This window comes from Raphanus sativus, chromosome 4, assembly GCF_000801105.2.
Source record: "Raphanus sativus cultivar WK10039 chromosome 4, ASM80110v3, whole genome shotgun sequence".
Lineage (NCBI taxonomy): Eukaryota > Viridiplantae > Streptophyta > Magnoliopsida > Brassicales > Brassicaceae > Raphanus > Raphanus sativus.
The window spans coordinates 39,823,778-39,844,127 of record NC_079514.1 but is presented as its reverse complement, the minus strand read 5'-3'; the positions used below and the strand labels follow the sequence as shown (position 1 = coordinate 39,844,127).

The window sequence follows — 20,350 nt, the reverse complement described above, 5'->3', positions numbered from 1 at the left end:
TTTTAAATGAATTTAGTAACAGGCTAAACAAGTGATATCGCTGTATATCCAGCGATGCGTAGCCGACCATCTACGTGGAGGATAATGACTTGTCATGTTTCTACATATATGGAGGCTTTTGTCTTTTTATATTCTCTATCTCGAATGATCGAGAGGTCCAAAAGAAGCTACAAATTTCTTTCTGTTCGTGGTAGCAAAAGTTTTTTTCTTTCTGATTACATTTTCAAGATTTTCATAATTGTTTTCTCCTATAGAGAACGATAAGAGCTACGTATACAAAGTTTCTCGAAGTTTATATTTTGTTTTCCAAAAGTTCCTTTTGAGTGAACCTTTTTTTTTATATCCGTCTTTGTAATGGGCAAACCTTACACCATTATGAGTCGATGGCTGGTTTCATGAATTTAATATCCTTAGTGATATTACGTGCTAACCTTCTATTATGGACAAATACTATATGTTCTTGTCAATTATAATTAGATAACATTAATAATGGCTGTACCAAATTATTCTAATCAAAGTTATTCGCCCCCACTACACGAGAATTAGAAGATGTTATCTTGTCTACGATCATTTTCCTACAAAATGAACTTTGTAGCTGACAAAAAAAGGGAAAACTTTGTATTATAAACGGTTGACATTCAGAGCGTTGAATGATCTTTGGTGATCCAATTACAGTATTTATAAGAAAAGCTAAACATACAATTACTAAACTATTTTTGACATTTCATATCATTTCACAGTTTTCACTTGTACCATACAGGTAGATAATATATATAGTTTTTTAATACCGTTTGGTTTTTGAACTAATAATATTTTGGCAAAAAATATTGCATGACGGTCCTCCACTGAGTGAAAAGGTCACTTATGAATGAATGTCATACCACTACACTGCAATCTGTCCCTTTTGGGTGGTTTTGGGTTTTGTTTTTTTGCTTAAATTTGGTGTTTTGGCTTTTGTTACTATTTTGCTAAGCTAAAGAAGCTAAAAAGAGAGTGAAAATCGTGAAAATTTTGAATGTAATAGAAATAGAAAAATAAACTAAGAATCTACTGAGGTTTGATCAAAAAAAAAGAAAGAAAAGAATCTACTGAGGTAAAGTGATAAATAAAATATATTAATAAAAGAACATATAAAATGCAAGATAGAATAATTTGTTGTTTGATGTTTCCTAAAACTACGATTTTTAATTATTTATATGCTGTCGTATTTCTAAAACGTGACAATTGTTTACAAAACTATAGTCATAAGAAAACTAAAAAAACTTACCCTAAAACATTTTAAGTGTTATGAATGGTTGAAACCATTTTAGAATATCCTTTGTTAAAAAAAAAAAAATGGTTGAAACCATTTAACTAATGTTTTATATAAACAAGACCCCCCAGTTTGTATTAATTGAAAGGGTCTAAGGCGATTGCCTTATCGTTAACGCACATGGAACATGAGTCGGGTGTGTTGGGAGAAACTTCTAGTGCCATAACTAAAACCAACTATAGAAAAGTTGGACTTGTCATATCATATAACATTAATTTATATCGTCTCTTTCAAACGAATAACTGTAATGTCTGTGATAAACATGTGATCTTTGATGTATAAAGTTGTACTATATATTTAGAACTACCTAGATCACGGTGGATTGTTAGGTACTTAAGGTGGATCCATTGCTTTTGGGATGCTCGAATTAATGAACATTGATTGCTCATGTAGTATACCAAACAGCTTGCATTGTGCATTGTTACTCGATCTTTCTATCACGAGTGAGTTCTTTTTGTCAACGTCACATAGAATTCTCCAAGACATACTAAATAGCCAGCCAAAACACTGACCCTCATAAGTACTTTACATTATTAGGTGATTTATCCGGGATGAATATAAAGATTTATAAAATAACTAAATTATAGAATTGATTAATCTTTACTTTTTATAAATTGAAGTTTTATTTTCAATTTTTATGTATAAGAATTAAATATTTTTAAAATTATTTATATTATTATCTTAATAGGTCTATAAATCTGTAAAAAAATTCGTTTGTATAGTTAAATTCTTAGAGTATATCAAAATTTAACAAGAGCATATGTTCATCATCTTTACCTAACCTATTTTCAACTTAATTAATTATGAAAATGATGTGGTTTGGTGAGCTTGAGCATACTCACTCTCTTTCGTATTGTGGGGTTGTGGTCGGTGTAGTTACTACTATTGTATTCCATTGGTCTAAAGTAAAGCATAAAGAGGATGTCAAAACAAATTTAAACACCAAGAGAAAACAGTTTCTCCGTGGGGAAAGAGTAATCAATTTTTTAAGAGGGTAATCAAATTAATTTGCAGATTATATATGCATAGCTATTTGTTGATAAAAATATGCATAAATAGTTATACATTGTATATCACTATAATTCATTTTTTATTTTTCTTTTCAGCGGTTTCTCAATTAAAAAACCAACATTTTTTATCTGGTGAGAAGGTGATTACTACTTTTTTTCAAAAAAAAAGAGAAGGTGATTACTAATCTTTAGATCAAGTCAAAAGTTTCAATTTATCGCATATGACCCCTTTAGTTAGGGATCCTGAGAGCCTTCTCATCTTGTAAATAACAGACTTGTTGGAAGAAGAAAAAATTGGATGTATATTATTTTCTTGGGTGTTTTATCTGCTCTAGGTTAAACCTGGTACATGTTGACAAAAAAGGTTAAACTTGGTACATAACCTATATAACACAAACAAATCACAAAAAATCGTAGATAGAAAATATTAGGATTTTTAACACTAAAACCCCTCAACTAAATTTGTTTTGAGTAAAAACCCCCAAATTAAGTATTTAACAAAATAACCCTCTAACTAATTTTATTTAATGAATTAAACCCTCTCAGTTCATAATTACCAGTACTACTGGTAAATCTTTAGTTTAGGGTTTTTTACATTAAATAAACATAGTTGTAGATTTTATCATTAAAATAAAAAATAAAAAATAAAAAAATCCAAAATATAATAACATTATCTAAAATTTAGTAACTTTAATTTTCAAAATTAGCATTTTTTAATTTATATAGATATGCGAGTCTGATTTTTTTTAAAATCAACAGTATATATGTATAAATTAAAAATGTAAAAACCCCAAATAGAAAAAATTATCTAAAGCTTTACCTGTGATAAAAATTATCTAAAAATTAAAAATATAAAATACAAGAAAATATACCAAAAATTATAAATTATCTAGTAACTTTAATTTTCAAAAGTAGCATTTTAAAAATATTATATAAATATATGAGTCTGATATTTAAAAAAAAATAAAAATTATATATGTATAACTTTAATTATACATTTTATTTATACATATATAATGTTGATTTAAAAAAAATCAGACTCATATATTTATATAAATTTTTAAAAATGCTAATTTTGAAAATTAAAGTTACTAGATAAGATATAACTTTTTATTATATTTACTTGTCTTTTACATTTTTTTTTTAATTTTTAGATAATTTTAATACATGTAAAGCTTTAGATATTTTTAATATTTTTTTGGGTTTTTACATTTTTAATTTATACATATATAATGTTGATTTAAAAAAAATCAGACTTTTATATCTACATAATTTTTTTTAAAAATGCTAGAAAATTAAAGTTACTAATTTTTAGTAATGTTATTATATTTTGGATTTTTTTTTAATTGTAAAACCCGCTAACTATGTTTAGTTATTGTAAAAAACCCTAAACTAAAGATTTATTAGTAGTACTGGTAATTATGACCTGAGAGAGTTTAATTCATTAAATAAAGTTAGTTTAGGGGTTATTTTGTTAAATACTTAGTTTGGGGGTTTTTATCCAAAACAAACTTAGTTGAGGGTTTTTTACATTAAAAATCCAAAATATTAAGGAAAACTGTTTGTTAGGACTTTCTAAAAAAAAACTGTTTATTAGAAAATAGCAAACAAATAAAAATGATATGATAATTAGTTACGTCGGCGAACTACAGTCCACACCGGCTAACCTATCCATCCAGCCGGCCAAAGAAAAACACTAACACTTCGTAAGAAAAGTACTTCAAAATTACTATTGTCGACTAAATAATTTCAGTGACATTCTTTTGACATAGGAGTACTAATTAAATGGTTTAAAAGAGGACAAAATCTAATTGACGTTATCAAATTAAAGGATATTGGCTATGATAGTATGGTATCAATAGAGTAAATATTTACTCTGAAATCAATTTTACTCCAAATTCAGCTACATATCCACCAATCAGATAAAATAAAGTTTTTCACATTTTCAATCTTTTACTGTACATAAAGAAGAAAACACTCCCTAACTTTTACTCTAACATTTACGAGAGAAACACAATTACTCCGATTCTCTTATTCATTTTCCTGACACCATCTCTTTTATTTTTCACCTATTTCCACTTTTTATTTACTCCACTTTCCACTTATTTTTACAAATCACAACCATTATAACATAAAAAGTGGAATCCTTCGTAAAATCATAATTTATTAACTATACAACTATTCAATTTTGATTTTATTTTTTAGTTAGCAGATTCTGGCTGTGGTAATTCTTCTTTTCCTTATTTTAGAAACAACATTATATAAATTATATTCAGGTGTTATATATGTAATGATCACCAAAAGTAAACAAACAATATCATGTCTTTTCCACTATACTATATTTCAATATATATATTTGAACAAAAGAAAAGTATAAGCCCAGTTGACAAAAAGAAAAGAAAAGAAAAGTATAAGCCCATTGGCAAATTTTAGTCGAATTTGTAAGTCATAACAAAGCCCAAACCCTCTTTTATTTCGATTTTAGTTTGTCTCAAGTTAAAAACATATTAATTTGATTTCTGCTTTAGATTTTAATCGGTTTCATGCTGTTTTATTCCTTGTAAAGCCCATATATAAAGAAAACGAAATCACTAAAAATGAATCACATTGGAAAATGAAATAAATTATAACTTGTTAAAACAAAGTTGTTTAGCAGAAAATTCAAATCATTCTTAAATTAATTTGTTGACCAAATGAAATAAATTATAACTTTTAATTTTAGGCATCATTATGAGTTCCATTGTTAATTATATCATTGGTTGAACAAATGATAATTAAATACTGAGTATTGGCTCAATCTTCCATCCTTGTATAGTTTTCTTCCATTGAAGAATGCATTATACTATCAATAATTCTCTTTATCAACTATTTGCTTCCTGGTTTCTATTTTATATGCTTAGCTGCATATTGGTAAATCTAATTCTTGATTATCTCTTATATTCTTTGTTGCATGTATCCTAAATTCCAAATTTTATACTATCCAGTGTTGACTTTGTAAATAAGGTATTCATAATCTAAATGATCTAAAGAAGATCCTTGTGTGTTTCAGAAAACAAAACCTTGTGATTCCACGTACTTTGTAAAAGATGAAGTGAAAATAAAACAAGTCAGAACTGGTTCTGAGATTTACATGTTTACTTAAAGCCACAATCAAAAAGTGAAAAAGTGGCTGATTTTGTATATTTTTCAGAAATATAGACTATTTTTAAAAGTTATAATTTCATGTGAAATTTGAGACTGCAAGCGGATGCTTGCATTGCTTGGCCTCAAAGACCGCCTCTGAACAAGTAGAAGTAGACGAATCAAAAGACGAAGTGGAATATACCAAGCATAAGCAGATAAAGAGATATAAGTGGAAGATAAAACATAAGACATAATGTTGAAGCATAAATAGAAAAAGACAGAAGAAATAAAACAAACAAGACTTAGATGAAATGGATAACAAATCTCATATTCTTCGAACATGAACAACTTTTTTTTTTTGTAAACTATCGAACATGAACAACTTGCTCCTATTTTTAACATCTCTATCATCAACCGCTGTTTTATTTATACGATAAAATAGTTCAAAGTTTAAAAGAAGAAATCTCCAAAATAGACAATACACTGGATGAGCTTATAATAGGTCTCTTCTACATCAGCGTTGAAAAATACGTTGATAACAACATTTGAAACGATGTTCATCAAATGAGGAGAACAAATTACACTCAGGACATCTTGGTAAGATTTCAGATGATTTTTATTTTTATTAGTTTGCAAAACACATAAATGTTACTCCTACTTATTTATGTATTAACTACAATTTTACTTATTTAACTTGTAGAAAATATACAAACTATATATTATTGGCTAAGAGACATAGTTCTTGTTTCTTATCCATTTTTTTGTTGCTTATATTTTCTCTTAAGGAGCCACGTTAAACATATATTCACATATCTATATTATGTAGTTACCGCCGAAGTGTAATTGATGAATTAAGTGAGGATTCTTTTAGAAATTATTGACAGTCGACCAATTTTTTTCTTTATTTAAAAACTTTGAAAATTTGATTTTAGGAACTTGATTTATAATTTTTAATAATTTTAAATATATATAATATGTTAATTACTATTACTTTCTTGTTTTAGAGTTTTATGCGTTAAACATTGATTTATGATTTGACATGTGATATCATGATCATATTAATTACCTTTGAAGCACGAAGATTTTCTGTGATGAGACTCGGTTTGGGTTTAAATTGACGAAATTTGGTCCGGTTTACTCTCCATCCCCTAACCACCGCTAAATTATTGGGCTCAATAATGTAATAATAACTATCCAACAAGGGGATGATCCAAAAGCAACGGGCTTAACACCCGACACAGTACCCGTCCCGGGTTGTCGGGCATGGGTCCATCGATTTCAATTGGTTTCATATATTTGTTTTCTTCCCCAAACATTTTTCTTTTTAACTTTCAAGTCCTCCGGGAAGAGGCGAGACGCAATTATAAACCACCACCACCGAGAGCTTCCTCCCGCCGGAACGATCCTGATCTCGATCACAAACTTCGAATTTCGAATGGCCTCTTCAAGTCTGGGGAGCTCAATCCCCGCGCCAGGTAAAAATCTTCAATTGATCGGCGAAATTGTTTGTTTGTTTGATCCGAAACGTTTCGAATCGTGAAATTGAGTCAACATTTTTGATGTTCTATGATCGCAGAGGCCGTTCAGCTTCTGGTGTCTTCTCTAGCTGATGATTCCTCTGTTGTTAGAGAAGCTTCAATGGCGTCCTTGAGAGATATTGCCTCACTGTATGTATCCATTTTTTTTACTTCATATACAAGAAATTGTATAATCAGTATCTGCTTTGCTTTTATAGGAATCCGCTTCTGGTGCTAGATTGTTGCTATGCTGTGTCACGTGGAGGACGAAGGGTAACGGTTTTGGTTTTTGTTTGTTTTCGTCGGTCTTTTGTATTGGTTTTCATAAGTCTGGTGGTGTTGCTGTAGAGATTTGGTAACATGGCTGGGGTTTTTCAAGTGATGGCGTTCAGTGTTGGTGCGTTGGAGACAGGGGAGAGTGATGAAGTTTTCATGGGGAAGCTTGCTAAGATTGTTACCGCTGAGATTATATCTTCCAAGGTGTGTGTGTGTGTTGTGAAATGCTGAATCATTGCTAAAGATTTTCATTTATACTTCATTTAAAGCTTATTAGAAGGTTTGTGCATTTTTCTGCTACGTTGGAGAGAAGATAAATCATATGTCGCTTAATCTTATAGCAGAAGAGGTTACTTATAAATTTGACTTAGAGATTGATGGAGATATTCTTATCAAACTTAAAAGTAACACAATATTTTCTAGATAATCGCAGGTCTTGCAGACTTTCTCGCATTTTATAGAGTTCTTTGTCATTTTAGTATATTTTATTGGTTCGTTATGATGTAGGAACTGAATGCTGATTGGCAAAGGCAAGCGTCAGGGCTGCTTGTCTCAATTGGAACACATTTTCCTGATCTTGTAAGTCTTCTATTTCTTTTTTTCTCTTCCTTTATGCTGATTCAGAGGGGGATTTTGGACATTAAGAAACCACTGTTTGTTTAGTTCCACGTGACTGTACATTCCTGAGTTGATGCCTTTACTACAGAGTATAGAGAAAACGTTGCTGTAAGAGGGTTACTGTTCAACATTATCGGTTGTGAGATGCATTATGATCTGGATTTAGTTCTTGGGCTGAATCTAACTTTAAAGAATGATCGGTATTCTGAAATAGGTGGTTTAACTTTGATAGATTGCATGATACTGGATAAGTTGCTGATGAGAAAGCCATAGCAGAGACATTCATATGTCTGTCATGTTAAGTTCGAATTTAGACATTTTAGATAGTGTCATGAATAAAGCTGGTCTAATTTCTCTCTACTGTCTTTTATGAGGTAGATGACAGCCTATTCCACTAGACATAGGCCTCGATTTTTTTTCCTGCAAGTCTATTTCTGTTGGATTCAAGTCAAATATGTTTAGTATAAATTTTGATATTTTCTTAATTGACATGACAGATGATGGAAGAAATATTTCTTCATCTGTCTGGTCCGGCTTCAGCTTCACCTGCTATGGTTCAAATTCTTGCCGACTTTGCCTCATCTGATGGTTAATTTCTAACTCTCATCTTCGTTCCTTTTCTTTTGTTTCCGACATTGGATGGTTTGTGGAAATTTCAGTTCTCTGATATTTTGAAGTACTTTCATATTTTATTTGAAGCTTTGCAGTTCACTCCACGTTTGAAAGATGTACTTTCGAGGGTGTCGCCTATTCTTGGGAATGTTCGAGATGTACACCGACCAATATTTGCAAATGGTACAGTGAATCTTTTGTAATCTGTTTTTGATTACATAGTGAAATTCTATTATAAAAATTGCCAATTATATTCTTTATTCTATAATAGAAGGGTCATCATGTCAGAGTTTGTTCATTTATTGAACCAAAATGGAAATTCAATTCATAGTAACAGAGAAGTAGGATATTGACCTGTTGATTTTGTATCTTCGAACTCTCGAAATGGTGGAAGAGATGACAAACACATATCATGAAATTTGCATGTGCACCAAGAAAAAATACAAGGAAGAGCCAGTATATTTTAAGTAACCCAGCTTGTCTCTGCTACCATCTTTTTGCTTATTCGTCTCATATATGGATCATTGATTTTGTGTCTAGCATTTAAGTGCTGGTCTCAGGCAGTGTGGCTATACATCACAGATCTTACCTCAGATTCTCCTCTTGACAGCGATGTCATGTGAGACCACCTTCTTTGTTCTGCTTTATTTCTGCTAAACTTTTTTGGTTTAATGTACTCAAATCAAGGGCTTTATCTAATGCAGGTCTTTTCTAAATTCAGTTTTTGAGCTGTTGTTGAGAGTTTGGACGACTTCCCGAGATCATAAGGTGAGTCTTTGATCTCTTTTAGCGTTAGTCTCCACTTTCGTTTTCATATTATTGCGTCTTATGTTTAAAATGCATTATTCAAGAGATTACCAGGGAAAGCATATGGTTCATAATTGTTTCACAGACCGTGATTTTATATATAAGATGAAGAAGATAGTAGAAAACCTTTTTTATTTTTATTTTTTGAGCAAAAGTATAAAACTTATTTATAAAATCATAGAAAAAGGTAAGTTTTAATGTTTAAATGTTCTACGGACATGAATCTTGACTTTAAAATATGCTTTTTGTTGTTGTTTAACTTCTGTTGAATAAGGTACGAGTATCTACTGTAGAGGCTCTGGGTCAGATGGTCGGTCTTATCACGCGGACACAACTGAAGTCAGCATTACCAAGGCTTATTCCAGCAATACTTGAATTGTAAGTTGTGTTTTTGTTCTATTTTTCTTTCTCTCTCAGCCCTTAATTCTCAAAGGCCCAGAGCATAGTAAGTTCACTGTCGGCTTCATATATTGCCCTACTAATCTTAAGTTAGAACGTTATACTATGTACCAAGGCGTAGGATGATTTTTTTGTGTAGACTTGTCTCTTTATTTTCTTCTAAATGTAGCAATTATTCATTCCTTCCATTTCAACCTTTAGGTATAAGAAAGATCATGACGATGCTCTTTTGGCGACGTGTAGTCTTTACAACCTACTAAATGCCTCATTACTTTCAGAGTCTGGTCCTCCACTGCTTGAGTTTGAGGTAATGGTGTTTTGATCTTCTTATTAAATTTGCTAAAATGCCTCATTGTCTACAATCATCTGAAAATCCTTTATAGATATGATGGTTTATGCTTGGAATAAGAAGGATAGGAAACAATTATTATGTTGTGTTTCAGCCAAATTTTACTTCCTTTCAGGACCTTACAATTGTTCTGTCAACACTTCTTCCTGTGATCAGTATGAATAGTGAAAACAAAAGGCACTCAGGTAGTTCAGTGGGACGAAAGGTAAGTCACTGATCGCTTCCATTCTATGTTGTTAATGCAACATACAATGTTTCAGGCCTCTTTCGTTTTTGTAGCCTTTATTTTGGAATTGTTGTGTATAAATCATTTGCCTGTCATCTATCTGTGTTGCAGGCATACAATGAAGTGCAGCGGTGTTTTCTGACTGTTGGCTTGGTTTACCCTGAGGATTTGTTTACATTTCTTCTTAATGTACGTACATACTTTGTTTGATGGATATGGCTCTAGATATTCTTTATATATGCATTGGGAACAGTGGAAATGGCACTCGTATTAGACTCGAGAACTTTTCCTTGGATTGCTTCTATTTGATATTTTATACTGCTTGTTTATGTCGAAGTAAAATTTGAAATCCCTGTCTTCCTTGTATAACTTTCACCAGAAATGCAAGTTGAAAGAAGACCATTTGACATTTGGTGCCCTTTGCGTCTTGAAACATCTGCTTCCGAGGTGTATTTCTTTATCCTTTGTCAGTATAACATACGTACTCATTTAGAGTTTATTTCCCATCTCAATGATGTTGCATTGTGTTCGGAGGTTACTTGAAGCTTGGCACTCAAAACGGCCTGTTCTGATTGAGGCTGCAAGGTCTTTGTTAGATGAGCAAAGTTTAGCTGTTCGAAAAGCTCTTTCAGAGGTACTGAGCTGGCATATAATGTTGTATTTTAATTTTAGAATATGCATGCCCCCTTGTCATTTTGCTGTTCTGCTTTGATATAGTTGATCGTGGTAATGGCTTCACATTGCTATCTGGTCGGTCCATCTGGGGAATTATTTGTTGAATACCTTGTACGCCATTGTGCAATAGGAGAGATTGATAATCTGAAGGTAAGACCATGATTGTTATTATAGAATCTTCTTACCACTGTACATATGCTAGGGTTGTGTTGAGTACATAACCTGAATAAGTTTGAAGTTTTGTCTCTGTTACTACTTACTACTTTCTTTACCTAGAAATTTACGTGAGCTAGAAATATTTCTCTTAGGGAAAAGGGGAGCCAATTAGTCCAACACAGCTAAGAGCAGTTTGTGGAAAAGGTCTTCTGCTCTTGACCGTTACAATCCCAGAGATGGAGGTGCTGCCTTTTAAAAAAGAATGATGCCATTTACTAAAAAAATTCAGATTCTAATGTTAAAGAGGATTTGAAATTGCAGTACGTTCTTTGGCCTTTCCTACTTAAAATGATTGTCCCAAAGGTTTACACTGGCGCTGTTGCAACAGTAAGATCTTTCTTCTGCTGCATATTTTTACTTTTATCTTTTTTTTAATAATCAGCGATTAGACCTGAATTTCACTGATATTATTTGATAGGTCTGTAGATGCATATCTGAATTGTGTCGTCGTAGATCTTCAACTACCCCCATGTTGATTGAGTGTAAAGCTCGTGCTGATATTCCTATCCCCGAGGTGAATTTGTTGTTATGCCGTGTCATATATTCTAAAGTTTTGATGTGTATGGTAAGATCTCAAAACTGCAAACGCTAATGCACATATACTATAAATGCAGGAGTTATTTACCCGTTTGGTGGTTCTTTTGCACAACCCTCTGGCAAAAGAGCAGTTAGCAACCCAAATTTTGACCGTAAGTATAACTTCAAAAAATCATGCCAGAGATTCACGTTTTACGTCCCATTATTCCCTAAAATACTTATTTTATTTCTCTTTTTCGTCAAGTGTTAATGCTTGATCGTTATAGCGCCTACTGTTTTTAATAGCTCATATCTCCTTCGTCTTCTCAAACCAGAGTATTGCATCTTTGAAGTTCTGTCTTTATCTGACTACTTTGTTGTTACTTCTTTTAGGTCCTTGGCTATCTGTCCCCTCTTTTTCCGAAGAACATAAGCATGTTTTGGCAAGATGAGGTACACTGTTGTTTGTTACTTACTCAAGATACTCTAGTTTGCTTATATTATGTGGTTTTCAGTGAACTACTAGGGAGCGCTATATGCGACTGCACCGTAGATTTCTAGTAGCTTCGTTTTTTGCATCATATTTCCTGTGGATATGACCCTATTTATTTCTCACATTTGGTAAGCTTTAGATTCCAAAAATGAAGGCGTATGTCTTTGACACGGAAGATCTGAAGCTTGATCCATCTTACCAGGAAAATTGGGATGATATGATAATCAATGTAAGCTTATTCAACTGCATCCTTCTGAGCCTAAGAAAGCCTAACTATAAGGGACTTTGATAATGCTTGTTGCATGCATTACTTCTGATCAGTGTTCTATTATACATCAGTTTTTAGCAGAATCGCTGGATGTCACCCACGATGCTGACTGGGTTATTTCTCTTGGAAATGCTTTTGCAAAACAATACAGTCTTTATACTCCGGATGATGACCATGCAGCTCTTCTACACCGGTAAAAATTCTTGGTTTTTCATTATGTTCTGATTTCTGCTTGAGTTGAAGTTTCTCTACTCGCTGGTGACTATTTTGACGTTAGTTGTTGAGCAAAAACATTTGGCTGGGGCTGTTAATTTCTTCTGACCTCAGTGTCTCATTGTCAACTTTCGAAAATGAAAAAGGACTACCGGATTTTCTTCCTGGGTTTTTCCTGGGTTTTTTTTATCTAGTTATTTTCTGACTCCCTTTTACCATATCATCAAAGTTTATAATGGGAGAGACATGCTGACGCTTATTTGCTTCATCTTTGTGTATATACGATCTTTGTGTATTTCACCATTTGGTTGAACAAGCTTGTTATCCTTTTCACTTTTAGTGCTTATATATCAGATTCTGATAGACATTTTCATAATTTCCAATTTATAATAGACATTTAGTATATATATTGATAATTGAGTGCGGAACGTGTTGTAAACCTCTTGTGCTTTGATTTTAGGTGTATGGGAATACTTCTCCAGAAAGTTAATGATAGAGCATATGTTCGTGACAAGATTGACTGGATGTATGAACAAGCTGACATATCTATACCTGCAAATAGACTTGGCTTAGCGAAGGCCATGGGGCTGGTAATTTGAGTATACTTGTTTTTCTTTCTCACCTAGATCTTGATAATCAGCCAACGTTAATATGCTAATTGATTGCGTAGGTCGCTGCTTCTCACTTGGACACTGTACTGGAAAAGCTGAAAGTCATTTTGGATAATGTTGGGCAGAGTATTTTCCAAAGGTTTATCTTGCTTGACTTAATAAAACATCGCCGCATACACTTTCTAGTGTTAACTCTAGATATATATGCATATCTGCCACTAGTTGTTGAATCTATTAATTTACTCTCTTCTTAATCAACGTATATATCATCAGTAGTGGAACGCTGTTTGTGGAAGGGTTGTAAGTTCTAGCAAACTATCCTAAGTCTTCTTTATGTACTTATTAAGTGGAATTTTAAAGCATATGCAGAAAATGTTGTGTCAAAAGGTTTCCTGATAATAGCTAACTAGTTCCCTCATTAGTCATATTGTTACTTCCAGGAATTCTAGAATATGTCACTTTTGCCACAGATTTGTGAAAATAAGGACATATATCTGACTTAATGTTCCTGTATCAATTTTAGGATCTTATCTCTTTTCTCTGAGAGCTATAAAACAGAAGACAGTGATGATATACATGCCGCTTTGGCTTTGATGTATGGATATGCCGCGAAATATGCCCCCTCGTCGGTTATTGAGGCCAGAATAGATGCACTTGTCGTATGTCTTTCAACTTTCACTAGAATTTTGCGTTTCTATTTATGGTTTAATCTTCCACTTACTGTCCTACTTCGTCTGTCACAATATGTTCTGAACTTATGTTTCAGATTGATTTTAAGTCATACGTTAGGAAAATTCATCTAATGAAATTAAAAATCGAATTAAGAGTTGAAAGTCTGAATAATTATCTGTGACCAAACGGTGATTTATGTTAAATTTTAGAGACCTTGTTACATTGGTTTTGCACAACTTTTATTCTCAATTTTCAGTTTCATAATCAGATTGCCTTTTCGTGTATTGCAGGGAACGAATATGCTTTCTCGGCTTCTTCATGTGCGACAGCAAACAGCAAAACAAGCTGTGATAACTGCTATTGATTTGTTAGGTTAGTATGGCGTTAGAAAATACAGATGATGAGTCATTTTTGAGATGACGAATTGATTTCCTCTCTCTTTGATTTTTTTTCTATTAAGTTATAGCGGCCCCACGTGGTTTGGGTATGCTGGTAGGACTCTGATCGCTTGTGTCTTTGTGTAAAGGTCGTGCTGTCATAAATGCTTCAGAAAGTGGTGCTACATTTCCATTGAAAAGAAGAGATATGATGCTTGATTATGTATTGACTTTGATGGGTCGAGATGAAAATGAAGGTTTTGCAGAATCTAGTCTTGAACTTTTACACACTCAGGTATGATAAGCTACGGAAAGAATTTGCCTTTCTTTCAAACAAGCAGATACCATTTCTCTGACTAAAATATTGTTCAGGCACTTGCTCTAAATGCCTGCACAACCCTGGTCTCTGTTGAACCGAAGCTGACCGTTGAAACTCGAAATCGTGTCATGAAGGTGAATAGTGTCTGGTTTGAACCGTCTAAAAGGAAATAATGAGATAAATGTCATTTGTTCTCAATTTTATATTCTCTTAAATTTATGCACCTTTTCTTGGACAGGCTACGTTGGGATTCTTTGCTTTGCCTAATGATCCATCAGATGTCATAAGTCCCCTTATAGACAATCTTGTGTCTCTCTTGTGTGCCATCCTCCTTACAAGGTACTTATGAGGCTCTAGATTCTCTGAATTTTTGGACAAGTTAGTTGGAAGTTGCATTTTGATCTGTTCGCTAATTTAGTGATAATATTTGCATGAACTAGTGGAGAGGATGGCAGAAGTCGAGCTGAGCAGCTTTTGCATCTGCTTAGACAGCTTGATCAATATGTTTCTTCACCCATTGACTACCAAAGAAAAAGAGGTTGTATGGCAGTTCATGAGATGCTTCTAAAGTTTCGTAAGCTCTGTGTTACTGGCTACTGTGCTCTTGGCTGTTCTGGGGATTGCCCACATAGAAAGTATGTAGACCGCAGTATGCAGGGGAATTTTTCAAATTTACCATGTATGAAAATATCCTTAAACCCATTTTTTCTTCTATCAATTCCATACACCATCTAATTAATTCTTTCTTGTTTGAATAATAGCGGTATTTTTATTTCCTGACCGCGAGGTATTGTGTTTGGGAGATAGGGTCATAACCTATCTGCCACGCTGTGCTGATACAAATTCTGAAGTTCGGAAAATTTCTGCAGAGGTATTTTATTTGTACTTATCCTGATCAACTGTGTAACAAAATAATGGGTGATCAGTTCATTTGAGTGTGATTATGACAATTTCTAATGGTTTATCATACTATTATTTTTGTTAGATTCTTGACCAGTTCTTCAGCATTTCCCTTTCCCTTCCAAAAGCTGCACTCTCAAGTGGGTTGGATTCTGAAGAATCCTATAAAGCCTTGTCTTCCCTTGAGGATGTCATTGCCATTTTGAAAAGTGTAAGAATTTTGTGGTTGGGTTCAAGAGTTTTCTCCATTTTTTTTGTTATGCTTCATATTTAGGGTGTCAGATTTCTTTTAACCAACTTTCAGGATGCCTCTATTGATCCATCCGAAGTTTTTAACAGAATCGTCTCATCCATTTGTGCTCTTTTAACGGTGGATGAGGTTTGTTTTCTTCCTTCTTTTGTTTAAATTCTGGTTTCATTGAATGGTTGAGGTCTCATTATGTTTTGCTATGTCATGTAGCTCGTAGCAGCCTTGCACAGTTGCACTGCGGCTATCTGTGACAAAATCAGGCAATCTGCGGAGGGAGCCATTCAAGCGGTTACTGAGTTTGTTTCAAGAAGAGGGAGTCAGCTTAATGACAATGATATTTCAAGGTACAAGAAATTTTGTTTTCATAGACGTGCTATAGGCTCACATACATTATTATTTGATGACCTTGTTCCCCTTATCCTCTTTGAAATCTCTTCTGGCAGGACGACTCAGTCCTTGCTCTCGGCAGCAGTTCATATAACTGAGAAGAATTTACGTGTTGAAGCTATTGGAGCAGTATCCTTCACTTAACTCCTTTAGCATATTCGATTTGCAGATAAATTTGACACTGCTGTAATGTCTAATTCACTAGAATTTGTCTCATACACTCCTGGTGTAATGCTGCTTACCTTAATCACATGAAGATTTCTGCACTGGCCGAGAACACACAATCATCGATCGTGTTTAGTGAAGTGTTGGCTACTGCTGGAAAGGACATCGTGACAAAGGACATAACTAGGATGCGTGGTGGCTGGCCAATGCAAGATGCATTCTATGTAAGTAGCATTCTCTTTGAGATGAGACGATTTTTTTGTGCACCAGACAATTGTTTTCCTTTCATGGTTATTATCATCTTCTATGAAAGACTTAAAAAAATTTTGGGCATAATTGACTGACTTGAAGTTTGTACATCTAGTGTACGAAATTTAAGGGAATTAATAACATCTTACACATTGACGCATCTTCTTAGAAGTGTGACTGTACCTACAGGTTGGGTTCATTTGTAAGAATTTTCTGTTTCGCGCAATTTCACCATGACTAGTAATGCTCATGCAGCTTAATTATTTCGTAGTCAGGATGAAGTATCATATGAGCCTTGTATGGTTATAAATGTCTCAGGTTTAGGTTTTCTGGTGAAACAATTTAGACTTATATGATTCTTTTTCTTTTTGTGCTTCTCTATCATTTGGGCAGTATAATTTGACGAGGCATCTCAAATTTTGATGCAGGCTTTCTCTCAACATACGGAGCTTTCAGTTTCGTTCATGGAACACTTGATATCTGTTCTCAATCGTAGTTCTTTAGTTAAAGGTGATTCACATAAGGGAGATAATACAAGCTCTTCTTCTGAAACACATGTAGAAGATGATTTGCTTCAAGCTGCCATTTTTGCTCTCACTGCTTTTTTTAGGTACGTTTCATAGGCTATCATTTTTTGTTTTGTGTACGTTGCTGCATATTTGGTGGCTAATATACTAAATTAACCAGAGGTGGTGGAAAAGTTGGAAAGAAAGCAGTTGAGAAAAGCTACTCTTCTGTTGTTGGGGCACTTACTCTTCAACTGGGAAGCTGTCATGGACTTGCAAGCACTGGTCAGCAAGATCCATTACGGTAACTCCCCTACTTTCAAGAGACGTAAAATTGGTAGTGAAGCCTTTGTAATATTTTTTCCTTCTTGGCAGAGTACTTCTGACTTCCTTCCAGGCTTTCTGTGAGTGTGTTGGTGATTTAGAGATGGGCAAGGTACTTTTTTACTTTCAACATTAAACGGGTTCTAGTTAATTTCCAGTATGATGACCTGGTACCTGTCTTTGTTTAGATTTTGGCTCGTAATGGGGAGCAAAGAGAAAAAGAAAAGTGGGTTGATCTTATTGGCGATATTGCTGGATGCATTTCAATTAAGAGACCAAAGGAGGTATCTAGCAATTTAGACCCTAACTGTTGTGTTTCACTAATTATCATACGTTGATATTCTCTTGACCATGGACGTGGGAGATATGTGCACTGTAGTGAAGTTCACATGAGAGATTCTTTCTGTCTAAAAAGAATGAGATTAGGGAAGTCTAAACTATTTTTAAACACAGCCTGACTTGGTAGTTTACACATCTGAAGTCTGAACTTATAGTTGCTGAAACGTTTTTAAGTAGAGTAACGTAGAATAAACCCAGTGATGAAGAAAAGGGAGTTTACAGCTTCCCTTCAGACTTAGAACTTAAGTGTTTCAGTACTGGTGTTACAGGTTCAAAATATTTGCATAATTCTAACGAAAGCACTAAACCGTCCACAAAGATTCCAAAGGGAAGCTGCTGCCGCTGCATTGTCAGAGTTCATACGCTATAGGTATAATGTTTTCCTTGTCCTTGCAACTTCGTTTTCTTAAGTTTCCTCTGCTTACATTTCTGTGTTGCAGTGGTGATTTTAGTTCTGTAATGGAGGAGATGGTCGAGGCACTCTGCCGACATGTGTCAGATGATTCTCCCACCGTAAGACGCCTTTGTCTGAGAGGATTAGTGCAGGTAAGAGTTTTTCTTAGCATTTTATAAATGCCTATCTTGTTTTCTCAAGAGGAGTAAGGCAAGAAAGAATTTATCGATTTCTGCTATTTTCGATACAAATTTTACTATCGGGAATGCATAACTTAGTTGCTTTGGGGTCTTGCCAGATGCCATCTGCATGTATGAACCACTACACAACTCAAGTTATTGGTGTAATATTAGCGTTGCTCGATGACTTAGATGAGTCAGTGCAACTAACTGCTGTGTCATGCTTATTGATGGTAACGACTCAATATTTTTGAACTCTGTATGTCAGATCCATACGCTATTGGCTTGAACCATATCTGCTTGCTTTCTTTTGTTTAGGTCACCGAGTCAGCATCTAATGATGCTGTTGAGCCTATCTTGTTGAATTTATCTGTTCGGCTTCGTAACCTTCAGGTAAGTTTATCTGAAACAAATACGAGATAAAACAAAGCTGTAAATTACCTGAAAGGTTTTTATCTGTTGCAAGGTACATTGTTTCTGATTGTAGTGCTTTGACACTAACCTTGAGATTCTAATTTTTAACAGATTAGCATGGACCCGAAGATGAGAGCCAACGCATTTTCAGCTTTTGGAGCATTAAGTAAATATGCTACTGGAGGGCAACGGGAGGGATTTGTTGAGCAGGTGACACCTTAATACCTTATCCTTTTCGTTTCCTTTTCAGTGATATGGATGACGAGAAAATAAGTTATTTTCAGCTTAAATTTAAAGCTTATTGGATGAATATGTTTAATATCAGATTCATTCCACTCTTCCCCGCTTGGTAGTACACCTCCATGACGACGATCCTAGCATAAGACAGGCTTGTCGGGTAATTTTTCTTTATATCTCCTATTTCTCCTTTGCTTGGTTTGAACTTTGAAGTAACTTTGAATCTACATATCTGTTATTATTTAAATAGGCAACCCTCAAGCAGTTTTCTCCACTCATGGACATACAAAATGATTCTACTCTGTTTGATTCACGAGCTTTTGGTTCTGACCATAGGTATGTCCTACGAGTACCAAATCAAATATTGTGCACCCTTATCTTCTAAACTTGTTTATATTTTCAGAAATGACTATGAGAACTTCGTAAGGGAATTCTCTAGACACTTGGTTCATGAGTCAGAAAGAGTTGATACTTACATGGCCTCAACCATCCAGGTTCTGTTTTCTCAAGGAAGTAATCATCATAATTGTTTACATATATAAACTATTTATCCAAAACTGAAGTGACAACGACCCGGTGCAGGCTTTTGATGCACCATGGCCGGTAATTCAAGCCAACGCAATACACTTCTCCACCACCATGTTATCACTATCAGAGGATCAACATATGTTCTCTCACTACTATCCACAGGTATATTAGAGAAACTACATCATAAGTATTTAAACTTTTCTCAAACCGGTCTGTTGTTCAGGTGTTTGAAACGCTGGTTAACAAGATGACCCGGTCACAAGATTCAGTAGTGAGAGCGGCATGCTCATCAGCCTTTGGGTTGCTGCTAAGATCAACCAAGTCAACATTGTGGAGAGGAGCTCGACTTGATCGGACTGACTCAGGTAGAAAATCCAATGATCCCGACTCTGCTAAGAAATAACATTTATATTGCAGTCTGTGAAAATCAACCGGTTGCTGCCAACAAAAAATCTGGCGGTTTGCGATATAAGATCAATTGGTACAGTGTGCAACGTGATGTCGTAGTGTGTTTGTTGTAAAGTGTTTTATGTTTTCATCTTGTAAAAAAAAGCGACTAAGTGTGGTCATCTCCTTTGACCGAACTCATGAAAGAAACATTCACACGAAGTGTTGTAGGCTCTGGACCTCTGTTCCTCTCTTGTTTATTGTGATTTTGTGAGGCTTCTGGTAGATATAGCTGTCTTGAAAGTGTCGTTGTATTGTTTTATATTCTAAGTTGGAGTTCAATTAATCTTCAAAAGTCTCAAATTAATTTTGTTTCTCGAGGTAGATCTACTATTATATGTGCCTATATAGTAAATTTTGAAGAGCTGCAGTAGTGTGTGGTAAAGGAAAGTTATTACAAGATGCAAGATGGGGTTTCAAAC

The 20,350-nt window shown here is 34.0% G+C and overlaps 1 protein-coding gene across 2 annotated transcripts; it reads left to right on the top strand.

Annotated features, from left to right (window-relative positions):
• The first annotated feature begins 6,761 nt into the window (after positions 1-6,761).
• On the top strand, positions 6,762-20,235 carry LOC108854438 (protein SHOOT GRAVITROPISM 6). Of its 2 annotated transcripts, XM_018628002.2 has the most exons (51): positions 6,762-6,920; positions 7,022-7,112; positions 7,181-7,235; positions 7,311-7,442; positions 7,746-7,817; positions 8,354-8,444; positions 8,556-8,651; positions 9,009-9,087; positions 9,173-9,236; positions 9,550-9,653; positions 9,876-9,981; positions 10,139-10,228; positions 10,361-10,438; positions 10,629-10,696; positions 10,784-10,883; positions 10,967-11,074; positions 11,233-11,322; positions 11,402-11,467; positions 11,559-11,654; positions 11,755-11,829; positions 12,050-12,109; positions 12,289-12,378; positions 12,489-12,610; positions 13,091-13,220; positions 13,301-13,380; positions 13,765-13,900; positions 14,204-14,285; positions 14,440-14,585; positions 14,663-14,743; positions 14,848-14,948; positions 15,050-15,288; positions 15,371-15,480; positions 15,595-15,720; positions 15,814-15,888; positions 15,970-16,103; positions 16,203-16,275; positions 16,404-16,535; positions 16,989-17,170; positions 17,248-17,370; positions 17,442-17,502; positions 17,579-17,674; positions 17,999-18,099; positions 18,170-18,275; positions 18,422-18,535; positions 18,621-18,695; positions 18,828-18,926; positions 19,042-19,113; positions 19,204-19,289; positions 19,357-19,447; positions 19,536-19,643; positions 19,705-20,235. In XM_018628002.2, exons 1-51 carry the CDS (start codon positions 6,881-6,883, stop codon positions 19,882-19,884), a joined length of 5,112 nt encoding a protein of 1,703 aa, XP_018483504.2. In that variant the 5' UTR covers positions 6,762-6,880; the 3' UTR covers positions 19,885-20,235. The 2 variants fall into 2 exon arrangements, with proteins under 2 accessions (XP_018483504.2, XP_018483505.2); XM_018628003.2 differs by lacking the exons at positions 6,762-6,920; positions 7,022-7,112; positions 7,181-7,235; positions 7,311-7,442; positions 7,746-7,817 and having other exon boundaries at positions 8,564-8,651.
• The last annotated feature ends 115 nt before the right edge of the window (positions 20,236-20,350 follow it).